At 39.5% G+C, this 26,164-nt stretch overlaps 1 protein-coding gene across 1 annotated transcript; it reads right to left on the bottom strand.

Annotated features, from left to right (window-relative positions):
* Positions 1-320: 320 nt before the first annotated feature.
* LOC116751921 (transmembrane emp24 domain-containing protein 2-like) lies at positions 321-7,435 on the bottom strand. Its single transcript, XM_032628402.1, has 2 exons — positions 6,853-7,435; positions 321-349 (listed from the first exon to the last, which is right to left on the bottom strand). The coding sequence occupies exons 1-2, from the start codon at positions 7,433-7,435 to the stop codon at positions 321-323; spliced, it is 612 nt and encodes a 203-aa protein (XP_032484293.1).
* Positions 7,436-26,164: the final 18,729 nt, after the last annotated feature.

The raw sequence follows: 26,164 nt of genomic DNA, 5'->3' as shown, positions 1-26,164 counted from the left end.
ATCAGACTGCATTTTATTATAAAAACAAAGGAAAGAAGATATAATAAGGACTATGCACCTATATTCCACTTACAGTGCTTGAGTTCTGGAAGGACCTGTATAATGGAGGAAGAATTCAAATATGAAATCATGCCAATCACATGTCAAATTTCACTGACTTTCCTAAAAAATGTTTCTCCCCAATATATATTAATCACAAAGAAACATAAGCTGTGAATGTACAGTTTAGAAAATAAAAACATAGAAACTAATGACATTATTATGACAAGACGTTTGGTAAACAGCGAATTATGAGTTTGGGATCATTAGAAAAAGCCTTTTTAAACAACCTTCTGGACTTCAAAAAAGTCTCTTCAGGAGTGGAAGGATGTGCTCTCAATCCCTCTTGTGAGAGCACCGGAATCACAACTGGCTGCTTGACAATCATCGACAGTGGGACACTGGAGCTCACCAGAGAAGATGCCCCACATCCAGAGACAGAGGAGAGACCGCAGTGGGATGGTGGGAGGGGTGCAATCACAGTAGGGTCGAGTCCCATAACTGCTGGGTGGGTGACTCACAGACTGCAGAACACTTGTACCACAGAAGTCCACGAAATGGAATGAAGTTTCTGAGCCCCACATCAGGCTTCCCAACCTGGGGGTCCAGCAATGGGAGAAGGAATTCCTAGAGAATCAGACTTTGAAGGCTGCTGGGATTTGATTGCAGGACTTCGACAGGGACTTTGCAGGGACTCCATTCCTGGAGGGCACACACAGAGTAGTGTGTGCATCGGGAACCAGGAGGGGGAGCGGGGACACCAGGGGAGACTGAGCCAGGCCTGCCTGCGGGTGTTGGGAGGGGGCGGTCTCCTGCAAAGACAGGGAGCAGGCAGCTGTGGCTCACCATGGAGACGGGGACACTGGCAGTGGAAGTTCTGGGAAATGCAACTTGGCGTGAGCCTTCAAAGAGACTGTCATTGGCCCCACCAAGGAGCCTGGATGGGCTCCAGTGTTGGGTTGCCTCAGGCCAAACAACCAACAGGGAGGGAACCCAGCCCCACCCATCAGCTGTCAAGTGGATTAAAGTTTTACTGAGCTCTGCCCACCACCAATCCCTTCCATCAGGAAACTTGCACAAGCCTCTTAGATAGCCTCATCCACCAGAGGGCAGACAGCAGAATCAAGAAGAACTACAATCCTGCAGCCTGTGGAACAAAAACCACATTCACAGAAAGATAGACAAGATGAAAAGGCAGAGGGCTGTGTACCAGATGAAGGAACAAGATGAAACCCCAGAAAAACAATTAAATGAAGTGGAGACAGGCAACCTTCCAGAAAAAGAATTCAAAATAATGACAGTGAAGATGATCCAGGACATTGGAAAAAGAACGGAGGCAAAGATCAAGAAGCTGCAAGAAATGTTTAACAAAGACCTAGAAGAATTAAAGAACAAACAAACAGAGATGAACAATACAATGACTGAAATGAAAACTACACTAGAAGGAATCAATAGCAGAATAACTGAGGCAGAAGAACGGATAAGTGACCTGGAAGACAAAATGGTGGAATTCACTGCTGTGGAACAGAATAAAGAAAAAAGAAAGAAAAGAAATGAAGACCACCTAAGAGACCTCTGGGACAACATTAAATGCAAAAACATTCGCATTATAGGGGTTCCAGAAGGAGAAGAGACACAGATGGGACCAGAGGAAATATTTGAAGAGAATATAGCTGAAAACTTCCCTAACATGGGAAAGGAAATAGCCACCCAAGTCCAGGAAATTCAGTGAGTCCCATAGAAGATAAACCCAAGGAGAAACATGCTGAGACACGTAGTAATCAAATTGGCAAAAAATAAGACAAAGAAAAATTATTGAAGGCAGCAAGGGAAAAGTGACAAATAACATACAAGGGAACTCCCATAAGGTTAACAGCTGATTTCTCAGCAGAAATTCTACAAGCCAGAAGGGAATGGCATGATATACTTAAAGTGATGAAAGGGAAGAACCTAAAACCAATATTACTCTACCCGGCAAGGATCTCATTCAGGTTTGATGGAGAAATCAAAAGCTTTACAGACAAGCAAAAGGTAAGAGAATTCAGCACCACCAAAACAGCTCTACAACAAATGCTAAAGGAATTTCTCTAAGTGGGAAACAGAAGAGAAGAAAAGGACCTACAAAAACAAACCCAAAACAATTAAGACAATGGTCATAGGAATATACATATCGATAATTACCTTAAATGTGAATGGATTAAATGCTCCAACCAAAAGACACAGGAGTGCTGAATGGATACAAAAACAAGACCCATATATATGCTGTCCACAAGAGACCCACTTCAGACCTAGGGACACATACAGACTGTAAGTGAGGGGATAGAGAAAGATATTCCATGCAAATGAAAATCAAAAGAAAGCTGGAGTAGCAATCCTCATATCAGATAAAATAGACTTTAAAATAAAGAATGTTACAAGAGACAAGGCAGGACACTACATAATGATCAAGGGATCAATCCAAGAAGAAGATATAACAATTATAAATATATATGCACCCCACATAGGAACACCTCAATACATAAAGATACTACTAATGGCTATAAAAGAGGAAATCGACAGTAACACAATAATAGTGGGGGACTTTAACACCTCACTTACACCAATGGACAGATCATCCAAAGTGAAAATAAATAAGGAAACACAAGCTTTAAATGACACAATAGACCAGATAGATTTAATTGATATTTATAGGACATTCCATCCAAAAACAGCAAATTACACTTTCTTCTCAAGTGTGCATGGAACATTCTCCAGGATAGATCACATCTTGGGTAACAAATCAAGTCTCAGTAAATTTATAAAATTTAAATCATATCAAGTATCTTTTCTGACCACAAAGCTATGAGATTAGAAATCAATTACAGGGAAAAAAACATAAAAAACAGTGCTTCCCTGGTGGCGCAGCAGTTGAGAGTCCGCCTGCCGATGCAGGGGACACGGGTTCCTGCCCCGGTCCAGGAAGATCCCACATGCTTCAGAGCAGCTGGGCCCATGAGCCATGGCCGCTGAGCCTGCACGTCTGGAGCCTGTGCTCCGCAATGGGAGTAGGCCACAACAGTAAGAGGCCCGCGTACCGCAAGAAACAAAAACAACAACAACAAAAAAAAAACACATAAAAAACACAAACAAATGGAGGCTAAACGATACGTTATCAAATAACCAAGAGATCACTGAAGAAATCAAAGAAGAAATCAAAAAATACATAGAGAGAAACGACAATGAAAACACGATGATCCAAAACCTACAGGATACAGCAAAAGCAGTTCTAAGAGGGAATTTTATAGCTATACAAGCCTACCTCAAGAAACAAGAAAAATCACATATAAACAACCTAACCTTACACCTAAAGGAGGTAGAGAAAGAGGAACAAACAAAACCCAAAGTTAGTAGAAGGAAAGAAATCATAAAGATCAGAGCAGAAATAAATGAAATAGAAACAAAGAAAACAATAACAAAGATCAATAAAACTAAAAACTGGTTCTTTGAGGAGATAAACAAAATTGATAAACCATTAGCCAGACTCATCATGAAAAAGAGGGAGAGGACTCAAATCAATAAAATTAAAAATGAAAAAGGAGAAGTTACAGCAGACACCGAAGAAATACAAAGCATCCTAAGAGACTATTACAAGCAACTCTATGCCAATAGAATGGACAACCTGGACGAAATGGATAAAGTCTTAGAAATGTATAACCTTCCAAGACTGAACCAGGAAGAAATAGAAAATATAAACAGACCAATCACAAGTAATGAAATTGAAACTGTGATTAAAAATCTTCCAACAGGGCTTCCCTGGTGGTGTAGTGCTTGAGAGTCCGCCTGCCGATGCAGAGGACATGGGTTCATGCTCCAGTCCGGGAGGGTCCCCCATGCCATGGAATGCTTAGGTCCGTGAGCCATGGCTGCTGAGCCTGTGCAACTGGAGCCTGTGCTCCGCAACGGGAGAGGCCCCAACAGTGAGAGGCCCGTGTACTGCAAAAAAAAAAAAAAAATCTTCCAAAAAACAAAAGTCCAGGACCAGATGGCTTCACAGGTGAATTCTATCAAACATTTAGAGAAGAGCTAACACCCATCCTTCTCAAACTCTTCCAAAAAATTGCGGAGGAAGGAACACTCCCAAACTCATTCTATGAGGCTGCCATCACCCTGATACCAAAACCAGACAAAAATACTACCAAAAAAGAAAATTACAAACCCATATCACTGATGAATATAGATGCAAAAATCCTCAACAAAATACTAGCAAACAGAATCCAACAACACATTAAAGGATCATACACCATGGTCAAGTGGGATTTATGCCAGGGATGCAAGGATTCTTCAATATATGCAAATCAATCAGTGTGATGCACCATATTAACAAACTGAAGAAGAAAAACCATATGATCATCTCAATAGATACAGGGAAAGCCTTTGACAAAATTCAACACCCATTCATGATAAAAACTCTCCAGAAAGTAGGCAGAGAGGGAGCCTACCTCAACATAATAAAGGCCATATACAACAAACCCACAGCAAACATCATTCTCAATGGTGAAAAACTGAAAGCATTTCCTCTAGGATCAGGAACATGACAAGGATATCCACTCTCACCACTATTATTCAACATAGTTTTGGAAGTCCTAGCCATGGCAGTCAGAGAAGAAAAAGAAATAAAAGGAATCCAAATTGGAAAAGAAGTAAAACTTTCACTGTTTGCAGATGACATGATACTATACATAGAGAACCCTAAAGATGCCACCAGAAAACTACTAGAGCTAATCAGTGAATTTGGTAAAGTTGCAGGATACAAAATTCATGCACAGAAATCTCTGGTATTCCTATACATTAATGATGAAAAATCTGAAAGAGAAATTAAGGAAGCACTCCAATTTACCATTGGAACAAAAAGAATAAAATACCTAAGAGTAAACCTACCTAGGGAGACAAAAGACCTGTATGCAGAAAATTATAAGACACTGATGAAAAAAATTAAAGATGATACCAGCAGATGGAGAGATATACCATGTTCTTTGATTGGAAGAATCAATATTGTGAAAATGACTATATTACCCAAAGCAATCTACAGATTCAATGCAATTCCTATAAAATTACCAATGACATTTTTTTTACAGAACTAGAACAAAAAATCTTAAAATTTGTATGGAGACACAAAAGACCCCACATAGCCAAAGCAGTCTTGAGGGAAAAAAACGGAGCTGGAGGAATCAGATTCCGTGACTTCAGACTATCCTACAAAGCTACAGTAATCAAGACAATATGGTACTGGCACAAAAACAGAAACATAAATCAATGGAAAAAGATAGAAAGCTCCGAGATAAACCCATGCACCTATGGTCAAGTAATCTATGAAAAAAGAGGCAAGGATATACAATGGAGAAAAGGCAGTCTCCTCAATAAGTGGTGCTGGGAAAACTGGACAGCTACATGTAAAAGAATGAAATTAGAACACTCCCTAACACCATATACAAAAATAAACTCAAAATGGATTATAGACCTAATTGTAAGACTGGACACTACAAAATTCTTACAGGAAAACATAGGAAGAACACTCTTTGACATAAATCCCAGCAAGATCTTTTTTGATCCTCCTCCTAGAGTAAGTGAAATAAAAACAAAATTAAACAAATAGGACCAAATGAAATTTCAAAGCTTTTGCACAGCAAAGGAAACCATAAACAAGATGAAAAGACAACCCTCAGAATGGGAGAAAATATTTGCAAATGAATCAACGGACAAAGCATTAACCTGCAAAATATATAAACAGCTCATGCAGCTCAATATTAAGAAAACAAACAACCCAATCCAAAAATGGGCAGAAGCCCAAAATAGACATTTCTCCAAAGAAGACATACAAATGGCCAAGAAGCACATGAAAAGCTCTCAACATCACTAATTATTAGAGAAATGTAAATCAAAACTACAATGAGGTATCACCTCACACCAGTTAGAATGGGCATTATCAGAAAATCTACAAACAACAAATGTTGGAGAGGGTGTGGAGAAAAGGGAACCCTCTTGCACTGTTGGTGGGAATGTAAATTGATACAGCCACTATGGAGGACAGTATGGAGGTTCCTTAAAAAGCTAAAAGTAGAATTATCATATTTTTCAACAATCCCACTACTGGGAATATACCCAGAGAAAACCATAATTCAAAAAGACACATGCACCCCAATGTTCATTGCACTATTTACAACACCCAGGTCATGGAAGCAACCTAAATGCCCATCAACAGACAAATGGATAAAGAAGTTGTGGTACTTATATACAATGGAATATTACTCAGCCATAAAAAGGAACAAAATTGGGTCACTTGTTGAGAAGTGGTTGAATCTAGAGACTGTCATACAGAGTGAAATAAGTCAGAAAGAGAAAAACAAATATTGTATATTAACGCATGCATGTGGAACCTAGAAAAATGGTACAGATGAACCGGTTTGCAGGGCAGAAATTGAGACACAGATGTAGGGAACAAACGTATGGACACTAAGTGGGGAAATCCACGGTGGGGTGGGGTTCGTGGTGTGATGAATTAGACGATTGGGATTGACATGTATACACTGATGTGTATAAAATTGATGACTAATAAGAACCTGCTGTATAAAAAAAAAATTAAATAAAATTCAAAAATTAAAAAAAATATATTAGGACACACAAACTAGCAATACATAAAAATGGTAATAATATATGATAACCATGTTGGGCTTTTCCAGAATACAGATAATTTTAACTCTAAAAATAATGTGATTCACCACATTAACAGATTAAAGAAGAACACACACACACACACACACACACACACACACACACAAAATCTCTTCAGGTAGTAGATCTGTCCCAATATCATGGTAACTAGAACAAGAGCTTCAAAGAAGGACCAAAGGACCACTCTGCTGTTTGTTCTGCCATTGATTGCTCTGTGTATTCTCTCCCGAACTTCCATGTATTCCTGTTCATGCTTTACAGCTGTCATCGCCACTGTGAGCTCATTAATCATTTCTTCTAGCTTGTTCTGGTGAGCTTCTGTTTCCATGTTTTGTCCTTTGGGCACCTCCTCAATATCAATGGTGAACATCACTATTTTTGGAGTCATGGTGGACATTCTATTGCTGAAACAAAACTTACATGTTCCATCCATGTCAGCAGCAAATATGTATTTCCCACTGGACTTCCAGTCTTCTTTATAAATTCCTTTATTATCAGGCCCTGTAATCTCCACGTCAATGCCCAGGAAGATGCCCTCGGCCACCTCGAAGATGAGGCCCATCTTGGTGCCCGAGGTGACCCACTCGAAGAAGCACTCCTCTGCATGCACGTCAATGCTGACAAAGTAGTCCAAGGCCATGGCCAGGATGGCAGCCAGGAGCACCAGCAGCTCAGCAAGTGTCACCATGGTGGGGCTGGGGCCAAAACCAGGACTGGAACTGTGGCCTCCAGAGCCGCCGTTGCTGCCACCACCACCTCAGCGCATAAGTTTGTTTTCTACACCTGTGACTCTATTTCTGTTTGTAAATAAGTTCATTTTGTACCTTTTTTTTTTTTTTAGATTCCACATATAGGCGATATCATATGATATTTGTCTTTCTCTGACTGACTTTCTTCACTCAGTATGACAATCTCTAGGTCCATCCATGTGGCTGCAAATGACATTATTTCATTCTTTTTTTTTTATGGCTTAGTAATATATCACATTTTCTTTATCCATTCATCTGTCGATGGATATTTAGGTTGCTTCCATGTCTTGGCTATTGTAAATACTACTGCAATGAACATTGGGGTGCACGTATCTTATTTTATATTTTTAAAATTAATTTTCATTGGAGTATAGTTGCTTTAGCATGTATCTTTTCAAAGTAGCATGTATACTTTTCAAAGTATATTCTCCAGATATATGTCCAGCAGTGGGATTGCTGAATCATATGGCAGCTCTATTTTTAGTTTTTTAAGGAACCTCCATACTGTTCTCCATATTGGTTGTACCAATTTACATTACAACCAACAGCGTAGGAGGGGTCCCTTTTCTCCATAACCTTTTCAGCACTTACTGTTTGTAGATTTTTTGACGATGGCTATCCTCACCACTGTGAGGTGATACCTCTTTGTAGTTTTGATTTGCATTTCTCTAATAATTAGTGATGTTAAGCATCTTTTCATGTGCTTTTTGGCCATCTGTATGTCTTCTTTGGAGAAATGTCCATCTAGATCATCGCCGAATTTTTTTTTTTTTGGCGGTATGCAGGCCTCTCACTGTTGTAGCCTCTCCCCTTGCGGAGCACAGGCTCTGGACGCGCAGGCTCAGTGGCCATGGCTCATGGGCCCAGACGCTCCACAGCATGTGGGATCTTCCCGGACTGCGGCACGAACCCGTGTCCCCTGCATCGGCAGGCAGACTCTCAACTACTGCGCCACCAGGGAAGCCCTGCCCATTTTTTGATTGGGTCATTTTTTTTAATATATTGAGCTGCATGAGGTGCTTTGTATATTTTGGAGATTAATCCCTTGTCTGTCACTGCATTAGCAAATGTTTTCTCCCATTCTATGGGTTGTCTTTTCTTTTTGTTTATGAGTTCCTTTGCTGTGCAAAAGCTTTTAAGTTTCATTAGGTCCCATTTGTTTATTTTTGTTTTTATTTTCCATACTGTAGGAGGTGGATCAAAAAAGATATTCCTGCAATTTATGTCGGAGAATGTTCTGCCTATGTTTTCCCCTAAGAGTTTTATAGTATCTGGCCTTACATTTAGGTCTTTAATACATTTTGAGTTTATTTTTGTGTATGGTGTTAGGGAGTGTTCTAATTTTATTCTTTTACATGTAGCTGTTCAGTTTTCCTAGCACTACTTATTGAAGGGGCTGTCTTTTCTCCATTGTATATTCTTGCCTCCTTTGTCATAGATTAGTTGACCATAGTTGCATGGGTTTATCTCTGGAGTTTCTATAGTGTTCCATTAATCAATATTTCTGTTTTTGTGTCAGTAACAAACTTTTTTGATTACTGTAGATTTGTAGTATAGTCTGAAGTCAGGGAGCCTGATTCCTTCAGCTCCGTTTTTCTTTCTCAGGTTTGCATGGGTTATTCGGGGTCTTTTGTGTTTCCATACAAATTGTAAAATTTTTGTTCTAATTCTGTTGAAAAGTCATTGGTAATTTGATAGAGATTGCATTGAATCTGTAGAGTGCTTTGGATAGGATAGTTATTTTGACAATATTGATTCTTCCTATCCAAGAACATGGTGTATCTCTCCATCTATTTGTGTCATCTTTCATTTCTTTTATCAGCATCTCAGCCTTCAGAGTACAGGTTTTTTGCCTCCTTAGGTAGGTTTATTCCTAGCTATTTTATTATTTTTGATGCGATGGTAAATGGGATTGTTTCCTTAATTTCTATTTCTGATATTTTGTTGTTAGTGTATAGAAATGCAGCAGATTTCTGTGTATTAATTTTGTATCCTGCAACATTACCAAATTCATTGATGAGTTCTAGTAGTTTTCTGGTAGTGTCTGTAGGATTTTCTATGTAGAGTATCATGTCATCTGCAAACAGTGATAGTTTTACTTCTTCTTTTCCAGTTTGGACTCCTTTTATTTCTTTTTCTTTTCTGATTGCTGTGGCTAGAACCTCCAAAATTAAGTTGAATAAAAGTGGTGAGAGTGGTCATCTTTGTCTTATTCCTGATCTTAGAGGAAATGCTTTCAGTTTTTCACCACTGAGAATGATGTGAGCTGTGAGTTTGTTGTATATGGCCTTTATTATGTTGAGGTATATTCCCTCTGTGCCAGCTCTCTGGATAGTTTTTATCATAAATGGGTTTTGAATTTTGTCAAAAGCTTTTTCTGAAGCTATTGAGATGATCATATGGTTTTTATTATTTTTAATGTGGTGTATCTCATTGATTGATTTGCATATATTGAAGAATCCTTGCATTCCTGGGATAAATTCCACTTGATCGTGGTATACGATCCCTTTAATTTGTTGTTGGATTCAGGTTGCTTGTATTTTTTTTGAGGATTTTTGCATTTATGTTCATCAGTGCTGTTGGCCTGTAATTTTCTTCTTTTGTGGTATCTTTGTCTGGTTTGGGTATCTGGGATAAGGTGGCCTCATAGAATGAGCTTGGTAGTGTTCCTTCCCCTGAAATTTTTTGGAGTATCAGAAGGATAGTTATTAACTCTTCTCTAAATGTTTGAGAGAATTCGCCTGTGAAGCAATCTGGTCCTGGACTTTTGTTTGTTGGGAGTTTTAAAATCACAGTTTTTATTTTAATACATGTGATTTGTCTGTTCATATTTTCGATTTCTTTTTGGTTCAGTCTTGGAGATTGTACCCTTCTAAGAATTTGTCCATTTCTTCTAGGTTGTCCATTTTATTGGTGTATAGTTGCTTGTAGTAGTCTCTTATAATCCTTCTATTTCTATGGTATCAGTTGTAACTTCTCCTTTTTCATTTCTAATTTTATTGAATTGAGCTCTCTCCCTTTATTTCCTTATGAGTCTAGCTAAAGGTTTATCCATTTTGTTTATGTTTTCAAAGAACAAGCTTGTAGTTTCATTGATCTTTTCTATTGTTTCCTTCATCTCTATTTCAACTATTTATGTTTTGATCTTTATGATTTCTTTCCTTCTACTAACTTTAGGTTTAGTTTGTTCTTCTTTCTCTAGTTACGTTAGGTATAAGGTTAGGCTGTTTATTTGGGATTTTTCTTGTTTCCTGAGATAAGATTGTATTTCTATAAATGCCCATCTTAGAGCTGCTTTTGCTGTGCCCCATAGGTTTCGGATTGTCATGTTTTCATTTTCAATTGCCTCTAGGTATTTCCTCTTTGATTTCTTCAGTGATCCATTGATTGTTTAGTAGCATATTGTTTAGCCTCCACGTGCTTGTGTTTTTTATAGTTTTTTCTTATAATTTATTTCTCATCTCATAGCATTGTGGTTGGAAAAGTTGCTTGATATGATTTCAGTTTTCTTAAATTTACTGAGGCTTGGTTTGTGGCCCAAGATGTGAACTATCCTGGAGAATATTCCATGTGCACTTGAGAAGAATGTGTTTTCTGCTGCTTTCAGATGGAATGCTCTATAAATAGCAATTAAGTCCATCTAATAGCAATTAAGTCCATCTAATGTGTTATTTAAGGCTTGTGTTTCCTTACTGATTTTCTGACTGGATGATCTGTCCATTGGTGTAAGTGGGGTGTTAAAGTTCCCTGCTATTATTGTGTTGCTGCCCATTTCCCCATTTATGGCTGTTAACATTTGCCTTATATATTGAGTACTCCTATGTTGGGTGCATATATATTTACAATTGTTATATTTTCTTCCTGGATTGATCCCATGATCATTATGTAGTGTCCTTCCTTGTCTCTTGTAACAGTCTCTATTTTAAAGTCTACTTTTTATGATATGAGTATTGCTACTCCAGCTTTCTTTCGATTTCCATTTGCAAGGAATATCTTTTTCTATCCCCTCACTTTCAGTCAGTATGTGTTCCTAGGTCTGAAGTGGGTCTCTTTGTAGACAACATATATATGGGTCTTGTTTTTGTATCCATTCGGCCAATCTATGTCTTTTGGTTAAAGCATTTAATCCATTTATATTTAAGGTAATTATCAGTATGTATGTTCCTATTGCCATTTTCTCAATTGTATTGGATTTTTTTGTTGTTGGTCTGCTTTTGTTCTCTTCTCTTGTGATTTGATGACCATCTTTAGTGCCATGTTTGGGTTGCTTTTTCTTTTTGTGTGTGTATCTATTGTTGTTTTTTGTTTGCAGTTTCCATGAAGTTTTGATATAGCAGTCTGTATATGCACAAGGCTGTTTTGAGTTGCTGGTCTCTTAATTTCAAATGCATTTCCCATTTCCTGCATTTGTACTCTCCTCTTTTCATGGTTGCTTGTTTTGATATCATATATGTGTATGATAATTCCCTACTATTACTTTATGTTTGCCTTTACTCATGAGCTTTCCCATTTGTGATTTTCTTATTTCTAGTTGTGGCCTCTTTTTTTCCCTCTTGCTTAGAGAAGTTCCTGTAGCATTTGTTGTAAGTCTGGTTTGGTGGTGCTGAATTCCCTTAGCTTTTGCTTGTTTGTAAAGCTTTTGATTTCTCCTTCAAATCTGAATGAGAAACTTGCTGAGTAGAGTATTCTTGGTTGTAGGTTTTTCCCTTTCATAACTTTAAATATATAATGCCACTCCCTTCCAGCCTGTAGTTTCTGCTGAAAAATCAGCCGATAACTTTACAGGGATTCCCTTGTATGTTGCTTTTCCTTTGTTGCTTTTAATAATTTTTCTTTATATTTAATTTTTGTGAGTTTGATTAATATGTGTCTCAGTGTGTTCCTCCTTGGGTTTATCCTGTATGAGACTTTATGTGCTTCCTGGACTTGGGTGACTGTTTCCTCTCCCATGTTAGGGAATTTTTTGGCTATAATCTCTTCAAATATTTTCTCAGGCCCTTTTCCTTTCTCTTCTTCTCCTGGGACCCCTATAATTTCAAGTTCCCTTGTTTCTCCTGGAATTTACCTCTACATTTCCAAATTAAATAAAACAAAAGCAAAAGCAAACTTATGTTGCTATTTTTCTACTTTAAGATATTAAATATCTCGGGCTTCCCTGGTGGTGCAGAGGTTGGGAGTCCACCTGCTGATGCAGGGGACATGGGTTTGTGTCCCAGTCCAGGAGAATCCCACATGCTGTGGAGCAGCTGGGCCCGTGAGCCATGGCCGCTGAGCCTGTGTGTCCAGAGCCTGTGCTCCACAGCAGGAGAGGCCACAACAGTGAGAGGACTGCATACAGGAAAAAAAAAAATGATATTAAATATCTTAATGTTTTATCCATGGTTTCATTTGTTTCTATTTTTTTTAATTTAGGAAATATTTGGTACAATGGTTAGGAAGTATAACTTGGTCTCCTTCTTTGTAGAATGCAGAAAGTACTAGTAACTACCATTGACTTATGAGGATTAAATGAGCTAAAATACAAAAAGCATTTAGAGCCCCGGCAAATGTAACCACTATACAAATATTAGACATTATTATGCTATTATTGCCATTATTTTTTTAATCTCCATTCTCAATCCAATCTTCAACACTCCCTCCACCACCACCACCCCGCCACCAGTGGTAACCATTCTCCTGGATTCATGTTTGTGTGTTTAAAGTTGTCCCAGAAGTCCCTGAGACTGTCCTCATTTCTTTTCATTCTTCATTCTGTTCTGTGGCAGTGATTTCCACCACTCTGTCTTCCATGTCACTTATATGTTCTTCTGCCTCAGTTATTCTGCTATTGATTCCTTCTAGTGCATTCTTCATTTCAGTTATTGTGTTGTTCATCTCTGTTTGTTTTTTCTTTAAATCTTCTATGTGTTTGTTCAGCATTACTTGTATCTTCTTGGTCTGTGCCTCCATTCTTTTTTTTTTTTTTTGTGGTACGCGGGCCTCTCACTGTTGTGGTCTTTCCGATTGCGGAGCACAGGCTCTGGAGGCACAGGCTCAGTGGCCATGGCTCATGGGCCCAGCCGCTCCACAGCATATGGGATCCTACCAGACCAGGGCACGAACTCATGTCTCCCGCATCAGCAGGCGGACTCTCAACCACTGTGCCACCAGGGAAGCCCTGTGACTCCATTCTTTATCTGAGATTTTGAATTGTCTTTACTATCATTACTCAGAATTTTTTTTCAGGTAGATTGCCTATCTCCTCTTCATTTAGTTGTTCTTGTGGTTTTTTCTTGTTCCAATGTCTGCAACATATTCCTCTGTTGTCTCATTTTGTCTAACTTTCTGTGTTTGTGGTCTCCTTTACACAGGCTGCAGGATTGTAGTTCTTGCTTCTTGTGTCTTCCCCTGGTGGGTGAGGTTGGTCCAGAGGCTTGTTTAGGCATCCTGGTTGGAGGGACTGGTGCCTGCCCTCTGGTGGGTGGAGCTGGGTCTTTCCCCTCTGGTGAGGGGGACCATGTCAAGGAGTGTGTTTTGAGGTGGCTATGAGCTCAGCACGACTTTAGGCAGCCTGTCTGCTGCTGGGTGGGGCTGTGTTCCTATCTTATTGGTTGCATGGCCTGAAGCTTTCCAGCACTTGGAGTCTGCATGTTGTAGGGTGGGGCCAGGCTTCAGTGCCAAATTGGGAGAGCTCAGGCTGATCAATATTCCCAGAGGCCTCTACTACCAGTGTACTTGCCCACACAGTGAGCTACAGCTGACCCCTTGCCTCCCTGGGGGACCCTCCAAAACCCCTAGGTAGGTCTAGCTCAGGTTCTTGTGGAGGTACAGCTTTGTGCTGGTCCCAGTGCACATGAAACCTGTGTGTGCCCTCCAAGAGTGGAGTCTTTGTTTCCCCCAGCCCTGTGGGGCTCCTGCACTAAAGCCCCACTGGCCATCAAGGCTAAATGCTCTGGGGGTTCTTCCCCCCAATGCCAGACCATCAGACACTCTTGGAGGGCTATTTTTATGTGAGAATATCCCCGTGTAGCCTGTGTGGGTTTAATATTTTTTGGTGCAAGGGCTGTTTTTGGTATAGAAGTCTGCCACCTCTTTCCTCAGTTTATGCTGCCATTAACCCCTTGATAGGAGGTGCAAATGATGTTGTGGTGACCAGAGCCTGCACTGGATATTGAGCAGGGCCTCCCTTTTGCTCTGTGGTTGTCACTGCCCTGTCAGGGGCTGGGTCCGCTCCCTAGTTGTTGGAGTAGAGGACCCCAGATCTGTTTCATAGCTGTGTTTCTGATCTGTGGTGTGAGGTAGGTGGGATTGGAGCACTCCCACTGGGAGAAAAGACACTGAGTGTTCCTCCTCTGGAGATGTTCACCTGTGGGTGTGCTCTGTTGTGTCACCTTTCACCTGTTGTGTGAACTCTCTGATTTCACTGTTGTTGGCACTGCTCTTGGCCCCATCTTAACTGTGAGTATGTCAGCAATTGGTCCTGGTGCCTCTCAGATGTTGTTTTCAGCAGACCACCAGTATAGACCCACTGAAGTCAGGTCCCTGATTGCAGTAATCATGGATCTAGACCTGCTCTGGGTGAGTGGGGGCAACTCAGACTCTAGCCTGGCCCAACCCCTGCATGTACATGCCCACAAAGTCCATAGCTACTAAAGCTAGACCTGTCTTGGCTGTGGGAGCACTCATTGCCTGTTCAGATGTTCTGCAGGCGCTGAGTTTACAAAGTCAGTAGCGGGGGTGTAAATCTGCAATTTGTACAGTTGTGAGAGATTTCAGCTCTTCTTCCTTAGTTGCATGGCCCCTGGAGTTCAGCTGTGGTTTCAGCCCCACCTCTGCATATGGGCCACCCACAGGAATCTACTCCCAAGGATGCCCTGGAGCACAAAAGTCTACCCTATGGGAGATGGGGTGCGGAGGAGGAGGAGGAAGCCAGGGGCATGAGAGCCTGCCCTGGTGGGAGCACTTTCTAGTGTCCAAGGAGGCAGGGACCAGTACATGGAGATAGAGGCTGCAATGGCAGCCCTGCCCTTTGCACATCATTCAGCAATGGCACTTCGCTTCTATGGCAGTCTGGACTTCCTCCATGAGCATTCCTGGTTGCAGAGCTCCTCACTCCTGTACCCTCAGTCTATCTCTGTACAGCCAACAGCAGTCCTTTCCCTGGGTCTACTCTCCAATCCCCGTGTTCCATCACCCAGACCCCGTCCACACTGGCAGACACATGTCTCAGGTTGGGACGCACATGGCTGTGGCACAGACCATCTGTGTAGGTCTCACTCTGTCCTACCTGCCACAGATTGGTTGCTGCGCTCTCCTCCGAGTCCCCAAAGCTCCTCTTCTGTTCTAGCTGATCTCCCTGCTGATGAGGGGGCTTCCCAAGATGCGAGAACCTCTCCTCTCCTTCAGCTCCCTCCCAGGGGTTGAGGTTCCATCCTGCTTCTTCTCCTCTTCCTTTTCCCTTCTTCTTTTTTTTCATCCTACCCAGTTACGCGAGGATCTTTCTTGTCCTTTTAGGTGTCTAATTTCCTCTGCTAGTGTTCAGCAGGTGCTCTGTATTTTTCCACTTGTATTCTTTAAAGATTTGATTTGATTTTTATTTTTTTGGCTGCGTTGGGTCTTTGTTGCTGCGTGCAGGCTTTCTCTAGTTGTGGCAAGTGGGGGCTACTCTTCGTTGTGGTGCACAGTCTTCTCATTATGGTGGCTTCTCTTGTTGTGAAGCATGGGCTCTAGGGGCTCAGGCTGAAGTAGTTGCAGTACGCGGGCTCATTAATTGTGGCATGTGGGCTCTAGAGCACAGGCTCAGTAGTTGTGGCACACAGGCTTAGTTGCTCTTTGGCATGTGGGATCTTCCCAGACCAGGGATTGAACCTGTGTCCCCTACATTGGCAGGTGGATTCTTATCCACTGAGCCACCAGGGAAGTCCCTGTGGATGTATTCTTGATGCATATGTGAGGAGAGGTAAACTCCCCATCTTCCTACTCCTCCGCCATCTTGACTCCCCTGAGTAATCTTAAACTACATTCAACATTCTCTTTTAATATAAATTACTTTATTTATTATAGTAATTATATCTTTACAATCAAAGTTGTCTTTTCACTATGTTCTGTTAACAAGAAATTAAATGGTAGTTATAAACAAATTTGTTTGCCTAGGAAACAAAAATTGTATATTCAGTTTAACAGAAATAAAAGAATTCGTGTCTGAAAATGCAAGATTGTTTATTACATAGCCTTTGGCCTTGCAATTACAGTATAAAAAAGTTCAGTTTCAAAGTGACAATTACTTGTGCTGTTTGAGCTTTAAGGGTTGGAATGTTAAGTACAACATCAGCTTCTTAAAGACAAAGCAAAGTGATCTATGATATGTCTCCCCTGCAAAAGGGTATTTAGATATACAATTAACATGAAAATCTTGTATCAGACTTCAGTGGGAGATTCTTCAGCATACCTTATCCAGCATATTCATAGTCCTATACCTTGCCAACCTCACTTTCCCACATATGGAAGCACAGGTTCCCACGTACACATGGTAATAGAAAATAAAATCACTAAGTTAGCACTCTAAATTTCAGTTCTGAGTCTCCTTGTTGATATTAGTACTTAAGTATGCTGGCCGTCATAAGATAGACTGGGACCTGGGACCCTTTACCGGAGTGCTTGCACTTGCACCTGGACAAAGGTCTCCTCCAGCAACAAAATACAAAGAAACTAAATGGGACTAAAAATAGCAACACTCTTGTGCAATTGGGGCAATTATGAACAATAAACTATAAAAAGCACACAAACTAACAGCCACTTCTGAGGTTCCCTGAGCAAAAGCAGGGTACTGTGCATGATCCCTGCACACAGCACCACCAAATGGGTGGGCAGATGACCTAAGCCACTCCTCTGGCTGGACCCACTGGTCTGCCCCACCTTCACTCCATTTAAGGAACCAGCTTGCTCCTGCTACCCCTTGGGCTGTGAGCAAGGGAACCTGTTACTTGTTTTTGCTCCCTCATGTCCCACCAGTCCCAATAAAGCCTTGCCTGGATTTCTAATCTGGCCTCATAAATTTCCATTGATTAAAGAGTTCAAGAACCCAGGTTGGTATCAGTCATACTACTCCACGAGATGCAGACAGCAAAAAATACATTCCAGGATTTTGGAGGTAGTTGAGGGGAAATAAAAGCATTGATGAGCTAGAATCAATAAGGATGTTAAACTGCCAACCACTAAAGAGCTAATTTGTTCCTTAGCTGAGGTTTCTCGGAAGAGGCCTGTGGTCCAAGCCACTGGTGCCTTAGGTCCTGGTAGAAAAGTTCTCCTTTAGGGTGTTTCTTCACTCTCACCAAGCCCACTCAAAGTCTAGCCAGCATTACCTCCCAAGGTCTCAGGTTCACGCCTCCAAACGCAGAAATGTTGGATGGGCTGGCATGTTTCAGGGCAGTGGGTGGGCGCTCAGAACTGGGGCACCCTAAAGCCCAGCTCTTCTCCCCACCTAGAGCAGCTAGGCAGCCCTGGTGCCACACCCCCACCCGGATTCTGTGCAGAGGCTCAGGGCCCAGGCAAGACTTGTGGAGAAGGTGGAGACCTCCAGGGCCAGCTCTCAATTATCTTATTGAGATTTTTTTAAATGTTACTTCAAAGAACTTAAGTGGAAAAGCCTTTTGCCTAACATGTGAACTGGGAAATATCAGAAATCAAAGTTTGGTTCTCAAAAAAAAAAGGTTTTTCCTGTCTCTATCTACTGTAAAGGACTAGAAAGAATGACAATCCAATAGCAATAACAAATTATGGTCTCTAGGTAGCATTTAATAAAAAAAGTTTCCATAGAGAAATGGCTGATTACAAATCCAAGACAGGGAGTTCACAAAATAAGTCTGGTGCTTGAAAGCTGGAAAACTATCCACGACTACTGGGTCATGTCAAAAGGACACAGGAACCAACTTGAAGAGTTTCTGTTGGACAAAGATGGAAAAATTTGGGCATCAGAAAAGAATATTAACTGCAATGGATTGAAATGCATCTGATGCCAGAAAAATCTGTTTACCTGTGCTTCTGACTAAGACAGAGTAAAAGGAACTAGAGTTATCTTCCCACCTTAAACAACAGCAATAACAACAAACACAGATGAGATATATGAAATAATATTTTCTAGACACAAGACATCAGGCGACAAAGGACATTGGTTCCTGAGAGACAAGAAACAAAGGAGAAGAGCCCTACAAAACCGTCCAAGCTTACTTCTTTGACAGAGTTTTCAGGTCAAGGCACAATAAAGGCATTTGCAAAGCCCAACATCCATTTCTGATTAAAAACACTCAGCAAACTGGAAATAGAAAGGAGCTTCCTCATCTGCAATGTTAACAGTAGGTTTTACAGCTAACATCATGCTTGATGATAAAAGACAAAATGCTCTACAATCAGGAGCAACACAGGGATGTCACTCTCATTACTTCTATTCGTCATTTTAGTGGAGGTTCTAGTCACTGCAATAAGGCAAGAAAAAGAGAGAAAAGGCATCAAGGTTGGTAAGGAAAAAGTAAAACTACCTTTATTTGCAACCAACACGATATTCTTCATAGGAAAATATGATGGAATCTATGAAAAGGTTACTAGAACTAGAAAGTAAGCTTAGCAAGATTGCATTATGCCACTAGGTTGCAGTCAGCCACTATAATTCGGAAAAGGCAAGGAAATGGATTCTAATCTAGAGTCAGCATGAGTTCGGCTCAGTGAAACAATTTTTTTGGACTTCTGGCCTCCAGAACTATAAGAGAACCAATTAATGTTTTTTTAAGCCACTGAATTTCAGCAGCAATACACCTATTAAAATTATTTAAATAATTTTTTAAAAGATAATACAAAATGCTGGTGAAATGTGAGGCAACTAGAGCTCTCATACTTTGGAAAACAGTTTGTCAGTTTCTATAAAGTTGAACATACACTTATCATATGACTCAGCAATCTCACTTCTAGGTTACTCAATAGAAATGAAAATATATGTCCATACAAAAAGCTGTATGAAAATTTTACAGCAGCTTTATTCATAATAACCCGTAATTGGAAACACAAATGTCCACCCACTGATAAATGAATAAACAAATTTTGGTATACATTTTTCTTAAAAAACTCCACTATTGTTACATGCAATAACGTAGATGAATCTCAAAAACATTATTCTAAGTGAAATAAGCAAGACAGAAAAAGGATACATAGTGTATAATTCCCTTTATACAACAAACAAGAAAATGCAAAACTATATGGACAGAAATCAAATCAGTAGTTCCCTGGTGCAGGGAGTAGAAGGAGGAGGAAGGGATTGACTGCCAAGGGGCACAAGGGAACTTTTTGTGGTGATGTAAATGTTCTACATCTCGATTTTTCTGGCAATTACGTGACTGTAGGCCAAGATTCAACAAACAACATTGAAAACAGGTGTATTCTACTGTTAGTAAATTATGCTTCAATAAACCTGAATTTTAAAAATGAGTACATCCCTGAAAAAAAAGCAATTAATATAATCATTCATATTAAAAAATGAAAGGAGAAAGGGACTTCCCTCATGGTCCAGTGGCTAAAACTCTGCGCTCCCAGTGCAGGGGGCCTGGGTTTGATCCCTGGTCAGGGAATAAGATCTCACATGCCGCAACTAAAAGATCCTGCACACTGCAACGGGGATCCCGCGTGCCACAACTAGGACCCAGTGCAGCCAAATAAATTAATACGTATTTTTTCTAAAAATTAAGGGGGGCCCAGTCTTACCTAAGGGGCCCCACACTTTTTAAAAAATGAAAGGAGAAAAATCACATGGTCGTTTAAATAGATGCAGAAGTTTCATGAAATTCAACAACCATTCATAATAAAAATTTGCAGCAAATTAGGATAGAAGGGAACTCAATCTGATACTGGATTTCTATCAAATACCTCCAGCTTACCACCATTCCAAATGATGAAATAGTGAAAAAAATTTTCCTTTTGAGATCATGAATAGGACAGTAGTTCTGGTATCATCCCTTCTATTTGAGTTTTTTAAGAGATCATAAACAATCAAGAGTGGTTAAAAAAATAAAGGCATAAGGATTTAATGAAAGGAATCACATTATTTGTAGGTGATATGCTTCTGTACATACACAATCCAGCATATTCTACTGATAATTATTAGAATTAATGAGTTAGTGAAATTGATAGCTGTAAAATTGATATAAAATAATTTGTTTTCCTATATATCAGCCACTATCAAAAAGTGAAATAAAAGAGACACCATTTATAATAGCATCAAAAATATACAGTCCTTAAGAATAAATCTAACAAAAATGTTCAAGGCCTCGATGAAGAAAATTATAAAACTTTATTGGCAGATATTTAAAAATTTAAATAAATGGAGAGAGAGACCATATTCACAAATTAGAAACCTAAAAATTGTAAGTATGTTCAATTACCCCCAAAAGATTTACCAATTCAGTGCAATCCCAACAGGTTGTTTGCTGAAGTTAACAGGTTGATATTAAAATTTGTATCAGTGTGCATAGGGTCAAGAATAGTGAGGACAATAATGAAATAGAAGTATATGGGAGGAATTGCTCTCTAAGATACCAAGCCTTATGATAAAGATAGAATAGTTATGACATGTGTTGTTACAAGATTACATAAACAGATGAGTGAAATGAATTGAAGAGCCCAAACACATACCTATGTGTAATTGGCCACTTAATATATGACAGTTTTAGCATGGCAGATCACTGAGGAAAGCATGAACTACTCAATGAATGGAATTTGGATGGTTGGATACCATATGGAAAAGAAAAAAGGAAACTGGATCCTGCATCAGTCTGTTTAGAAGAAGTTATGCTATAGTTACAACCCCAATATCTCAGTTGTTCTCAAATTTTAGCTCACATAGGAATCATCTGGAGGACTAATTGAAACATATTTCCTGGCCTCATCCCCAGAGACACAAAAAATGTTTGGGTAAGAATAGATAAATCACTCATGCAGTTATTATAGAAACTCTGTCTTCAAGGAAGTGGAACATAACTTCCTTCCAAAGAGGACAGTACAGGAAGGTTTAAAGAAAATAAAAGAATAACTTGACAGTGGAGAAACATGACAACACATGTCAGCCAGGTGATTCAGGTCAACATCGATAGTTGTAAATTATATTGATAGTATGTACACTTGAAACAATGTAATGAAAACAGCACTTTACCTCTGTGGTCTTCCTCCCAAAACCCCATAACCCCAGCCTAGTAATGAGAAAAACATCAAAAAAATCACAATAAGGGGAGATTCTACAAAATGCCTGACCAGTATTCCTCAAAACTATCAAGATCATCAAAAATAAGGAAAGTCTGAGAGTGTCACAGCAAAAAGGAGCCTAAGGAGGACATGACAACTAAGTGTAATTTGTCATGGATGGGATCCTGGAATGGAAAAAACTTAAGAAATTATTCTGAATAAAGTATGAACTTTAGTTAATAATAATTTATCAATATTGGTTCATTGTGTGAATGCAAGATGTTCATACTATGGGTTGAGTTGTATGGTAACTGTACTATTTTTGCAAATTTTCTATAAATCTAAACTATTCTAAAATAAAAATTTATTTTAAAAATGAGTCCTGGCCCAATATAAGGAGTTAGCTTTAATTTTAAGCAGAAGAGCATTATATGTGTTTAAATATTTTCATAGAACAGTTAGGATTTCTTTGATTTATAAAACATTTTCTCATATTCTTATTTTCATTTATATTTCCTTTTTGTAAAAAAAAAAATAGTCCTTTCTTTTCCTGCTTATCTCTGTAAGCTATAGGAAAAAAATGAGACAGACTTTGAAATGGACCAAAAAGTTTACTGAATGTCCTTTTGGGTTATCTAAGCCTTTCATTGTCTTTCAGCCATTTCACAGTTCTGAAAGTTGTAAAAAATTGTTAATAATGCAAGCTGTTCTTATTTACAGAAATGCAAATAAATTGTGTCTGGGGAGTGCAATTGATCCTGCATTCCTATGAATAGAAACTTTGTGCATCTATTTGTAGATCCAGATTTCCACATTCTTGATTTGCCTATATATGTGTGGTCCTTTGAATTTTCCTGTGAGTTGATTTTAAAATCTTACTTTTTCCCTCATTAGTTAATAAGTTAAATAAAATCCTTGGCATGCATTCATTTTATATTTCTATGAGAGCCATGGTCTTACCTGTTTTCTTTATTCCTTAACAAGGCCTTTGTGTTTCTCTCATTTTTTGAATCATTCAAATATTTTATTAGGCTTTTAATTTTTCTTATATGATATTCATGGTATTCAGAAATTTAAAATACTTTTGTAACTCAAGTATCACAATATTTTCTGTGTCATTTATGCCATTGAGGAAAACATAAAAAAACCTTTGCCATTCAGAGACCAGCTAGATCTCGCATATTTTTATTCTAATTATATTTTTCAGTAAATTCCTTCTATCAAAAAAATGCATGCATATAGTATATATGTCAAATGGGAGGGGCAATTTTTATCATCAAAAGACAGGGCCCTATACAACTCCTTCCTAAAATGGAGTACCACATCTAGAGGAAACCTCTTTCAAGTTCCCTTGTTTTTCCTGGAATTTACCTGTACATTTCCAAATTAAATGAAACAAAAGAAAAAGCAAACTTATGCTGCTATTTTTCTACTTTAAGATATTCAATATTGACAATGTTTTATCCATGGTTTCATTTGTTTTTAATTTAGGAATTATTTGGTACAATGGTTCGGAAGCATATCTTGGTCTCCTTTGTAGAATGCAGAAAGTACTAGTAACTACCTATGGACTTGTGAGGATTAAATGAGCTAAAGATTAAAAAGCACTTAGAACACTGGCAAATTTTAAACACTATACAAGTATTAGACATTATTATACTATTATTGTCATTATTTTTTATCTCCATTCTCAATCCAACCATCAACACCCCTCCTCCCCTCCCCCCACACCAGTGATAACATTCTCCTGGATTCATTTTTATTATACCATTGCTTTTTAAAAACAAATATTACAAATACGTATCCCTAAAATATCTGCCTAGTCTCCCGTAGTTAAATGTTTTTCTTATAGCCTTGTTTGGAAGCTTCATCTATCTTAATACACGTGACTGAAGTTCTTAATTTTCATTGTTCTTTGGGATGTCATTGTGTGACTTCACTACAATTTATTTATCCATTAGTCTGTCAGTTGTCCTATGGTCGCCACTCTTACTACACTGCCTTTTCTCTCACAGCCTGCACCCATGCCTTCATAGGGAGTTCCCTCTGATCAGTGGACAAAGGAAAAGAAAATATGGGCCTGGTTTGCAGATGTTTCTGCACAATATGGAGGCATCACTGGAAGTGTTTCAGTAAGAACAATACAGATTCTGTATCTGTGGCTCCAGTCAGATATCCAGTAGTACAAATTAGCTTCAAGTTATACATACTTAACAAAAGAGGTTGAGGAGCGACGAAGGGGCGGGGCCCAGGGGGAGAGGGAAGGAGAAGAAACAAAGAATTGAACATGCATGCAGGCTTTTCCATACCACCTTCAGTGCTAACCTGCTTCAGAGGGAAAGTAAAAGTAGGCAAGAATGAGCAGCCATGGATTATTGAACTGTTACCAGCACCATGCTTTTCAGCAACATTTCAGCAGAGTTTGAAACACTTCTTACAGCAAAACCATTACAACAGACTCCCCAAACGACCTTTAACCACCTCAAGCTAACATCCAATTAATTTTAAACATTGGTATCAAATTAAATTTAAACAATTAGAAAAAGTAAAAATGATATACCACTTATGCCTCTGCAGTGTGATTAACCTTTTTCTTAGATGCTTGCATCACCTAGGAATCTAATCACTTTTGACTGTTCAATAAAATTTCCATTTCTAATGGTGATCTTGCCACATCTGGCAGGAGACAATACAGTAATGCTGAAAAGGCCTCTATGCAGTCCTGTTAGTGTCTTAAAGAGCCTAAAAACTGGGACCAGTAAAATCCACAGAAATTCACCCTTGCCTTTAAGAACTTTCAAAAACTGTTTAAAAAACAAACCAACAAACAAAAAACACAGCAGGGCAGGAACCTAAATTCTGAGACCAACTGTAAAAGTCAGATCTGGTGGTTCTCAGTGACAATGGGGGAATTTCCAATAGGGGTGGGATGGGAAGGTGTGGGGTGGTCAGAGATGGTTTCTCTTGTTGGCTTTTATGTCTCACTGATTTTCATCTTCCACATCCTGCAGCACTTCTTTATTCTGCTCTTCACCATCAACCTGCATGTCTGAAGTCCACAGTGTCCTGGACATCACTGGAAGTGGATAGTTGCAGCACTACTCCTCTCTGGGACATCCCTGAAGGACTTAGGTGAAGGGAAATCCTCCCTGTAGAACTTTAGCAGTGCACCTAGTTGTTCACTTTGTTTGGAAGAAGAAATGGCCAGATGTGAGGTTATATACCTATTCATGGGCTGTGGCCATTGGTTTGGCTGGATGGTCAGGGAATTGGAAGGAACGTGATTGGAAAATTGATGACAAGGAACTCTGGGGAAGAGATACATGGATATATTTTCTGAATGAGCAAAAATGTGAAGGTATTTGTGTCCATGTGATTTCTCACCAAAGGGTGACTTCAGCAGAGGAGAATTTCAATAATCAAGTGGATAAGGTAACCTGTTCTGTGGAAACCAGCCAGTATCTTTCTCTAGCCACCTCTGTCATCAACCAATGGGCTCGTGAACAAAGTTGTCATGGTAGCAAAGATGGGGGTTACATGTGGGCTCAGCAGCATGGACTTCTGCTCACCAAGCCCGACCTGGCTATGGCCATTGTTGAATGCCCAATCTGCCAGCAGTAGAGGCCAACACTGAGTCCTTGATATAGCACCATTCCCATGGTGATCAGGCAGTTTGATGCTTTATCCACCATTATAGTATTCCACACAGCATTGTTTGTGATCAAAGAACTCACTTCACAGCAAATGAAGTGTGGCTATGGGCCCATGCTCATGGAATTTGTTGGTCTTACCATATTTCTCACAATCCTGAAGTAGCCAGCTTGACAGAATGGCCTTTTGAAGATCTAGTTACATTGCCAACTAGGTGAATACCTAGCAGGGTTGAGGCAAGTTTCTCCCTAAGGCTGTATATGCTCTGAATCAGCATCCAATATACAGTTCGGTTTTTCCCATAGCCAAAATTCACAGGTCCAGGAATCAAGGGGAGGAAATGGGAAATAGTAGCACCCTCCACTATTACCCCTAGTAACCCACGAGCAAAATTTTTGCTTCCTGTTCCTGCAAACTTACATTCTACTGGACTAGAGGTCTTTGTTCCAGAGGGAGGAAAACTTTCACCGGAAGACACAATGATTCCATTGAACTGGAAGTTAAGATGGTCACTTTGAGTTCCTCATGACTCTGTATCATCAGGCAAAGAAGAGTTATGATGTTGGCTGGGTGATTGATCCTGACTACCAAGGGGAAATTAAACAGTTACTCCAAGTGGACATAAAGAAGAGTATGTCTGGAATACAGGAGATCTCTTAGGATGTCTTTAGTATTACAGTGTCCTGCAATTAAGGTCAGTGGAAAACTACAAGCAAATCCAGGCAAGATTACTAATTGCCCAGACCCTTTAGGAATGAAGGTTTAGGTCACCCAACCACATCAGAAACTGATACCAGCTGAGGTGCTTGTTGAAAGCA

This window comes from Phocoena sinus, chromosome 3 (assembly GCF_008692025.1).
Source record: "Phocoena sinus isolate mPhoSin1 chromosome 3, mPhoSin1.pri, whole genome shotgun sequence".
Taxonomy (NCBI): Eukaryota; Metazoa; Chordata; class Mammalia; order Artiodactyla; family Phocoenidae; genus Phocoena; species Phocoena sinus.
Note: the sequence above shows the minus strand (reverse complement) of the source record. Positions and strands in the feature narration are given on the sequence as shown.

What these genes read in the sequence shown, in the direction of transcription:
- LOC116751921 (XM_032628402.1), bottom strand. Translation starts at nt 7,435, where the DNA reads ATGGTGACACTTGCTGAGCTGCTGGTGCTCCTGGCTGCCATCCTGGCC. An exon ending in CTACTACCTGAAGAGATTTT is followed by an intron (nt 350 to 6,852) that starts GTGTGTGTGTGT and finishes ACTCCTGAAGAG; the next exon opens with ACTTTTTTGAAGTCCAGAAG.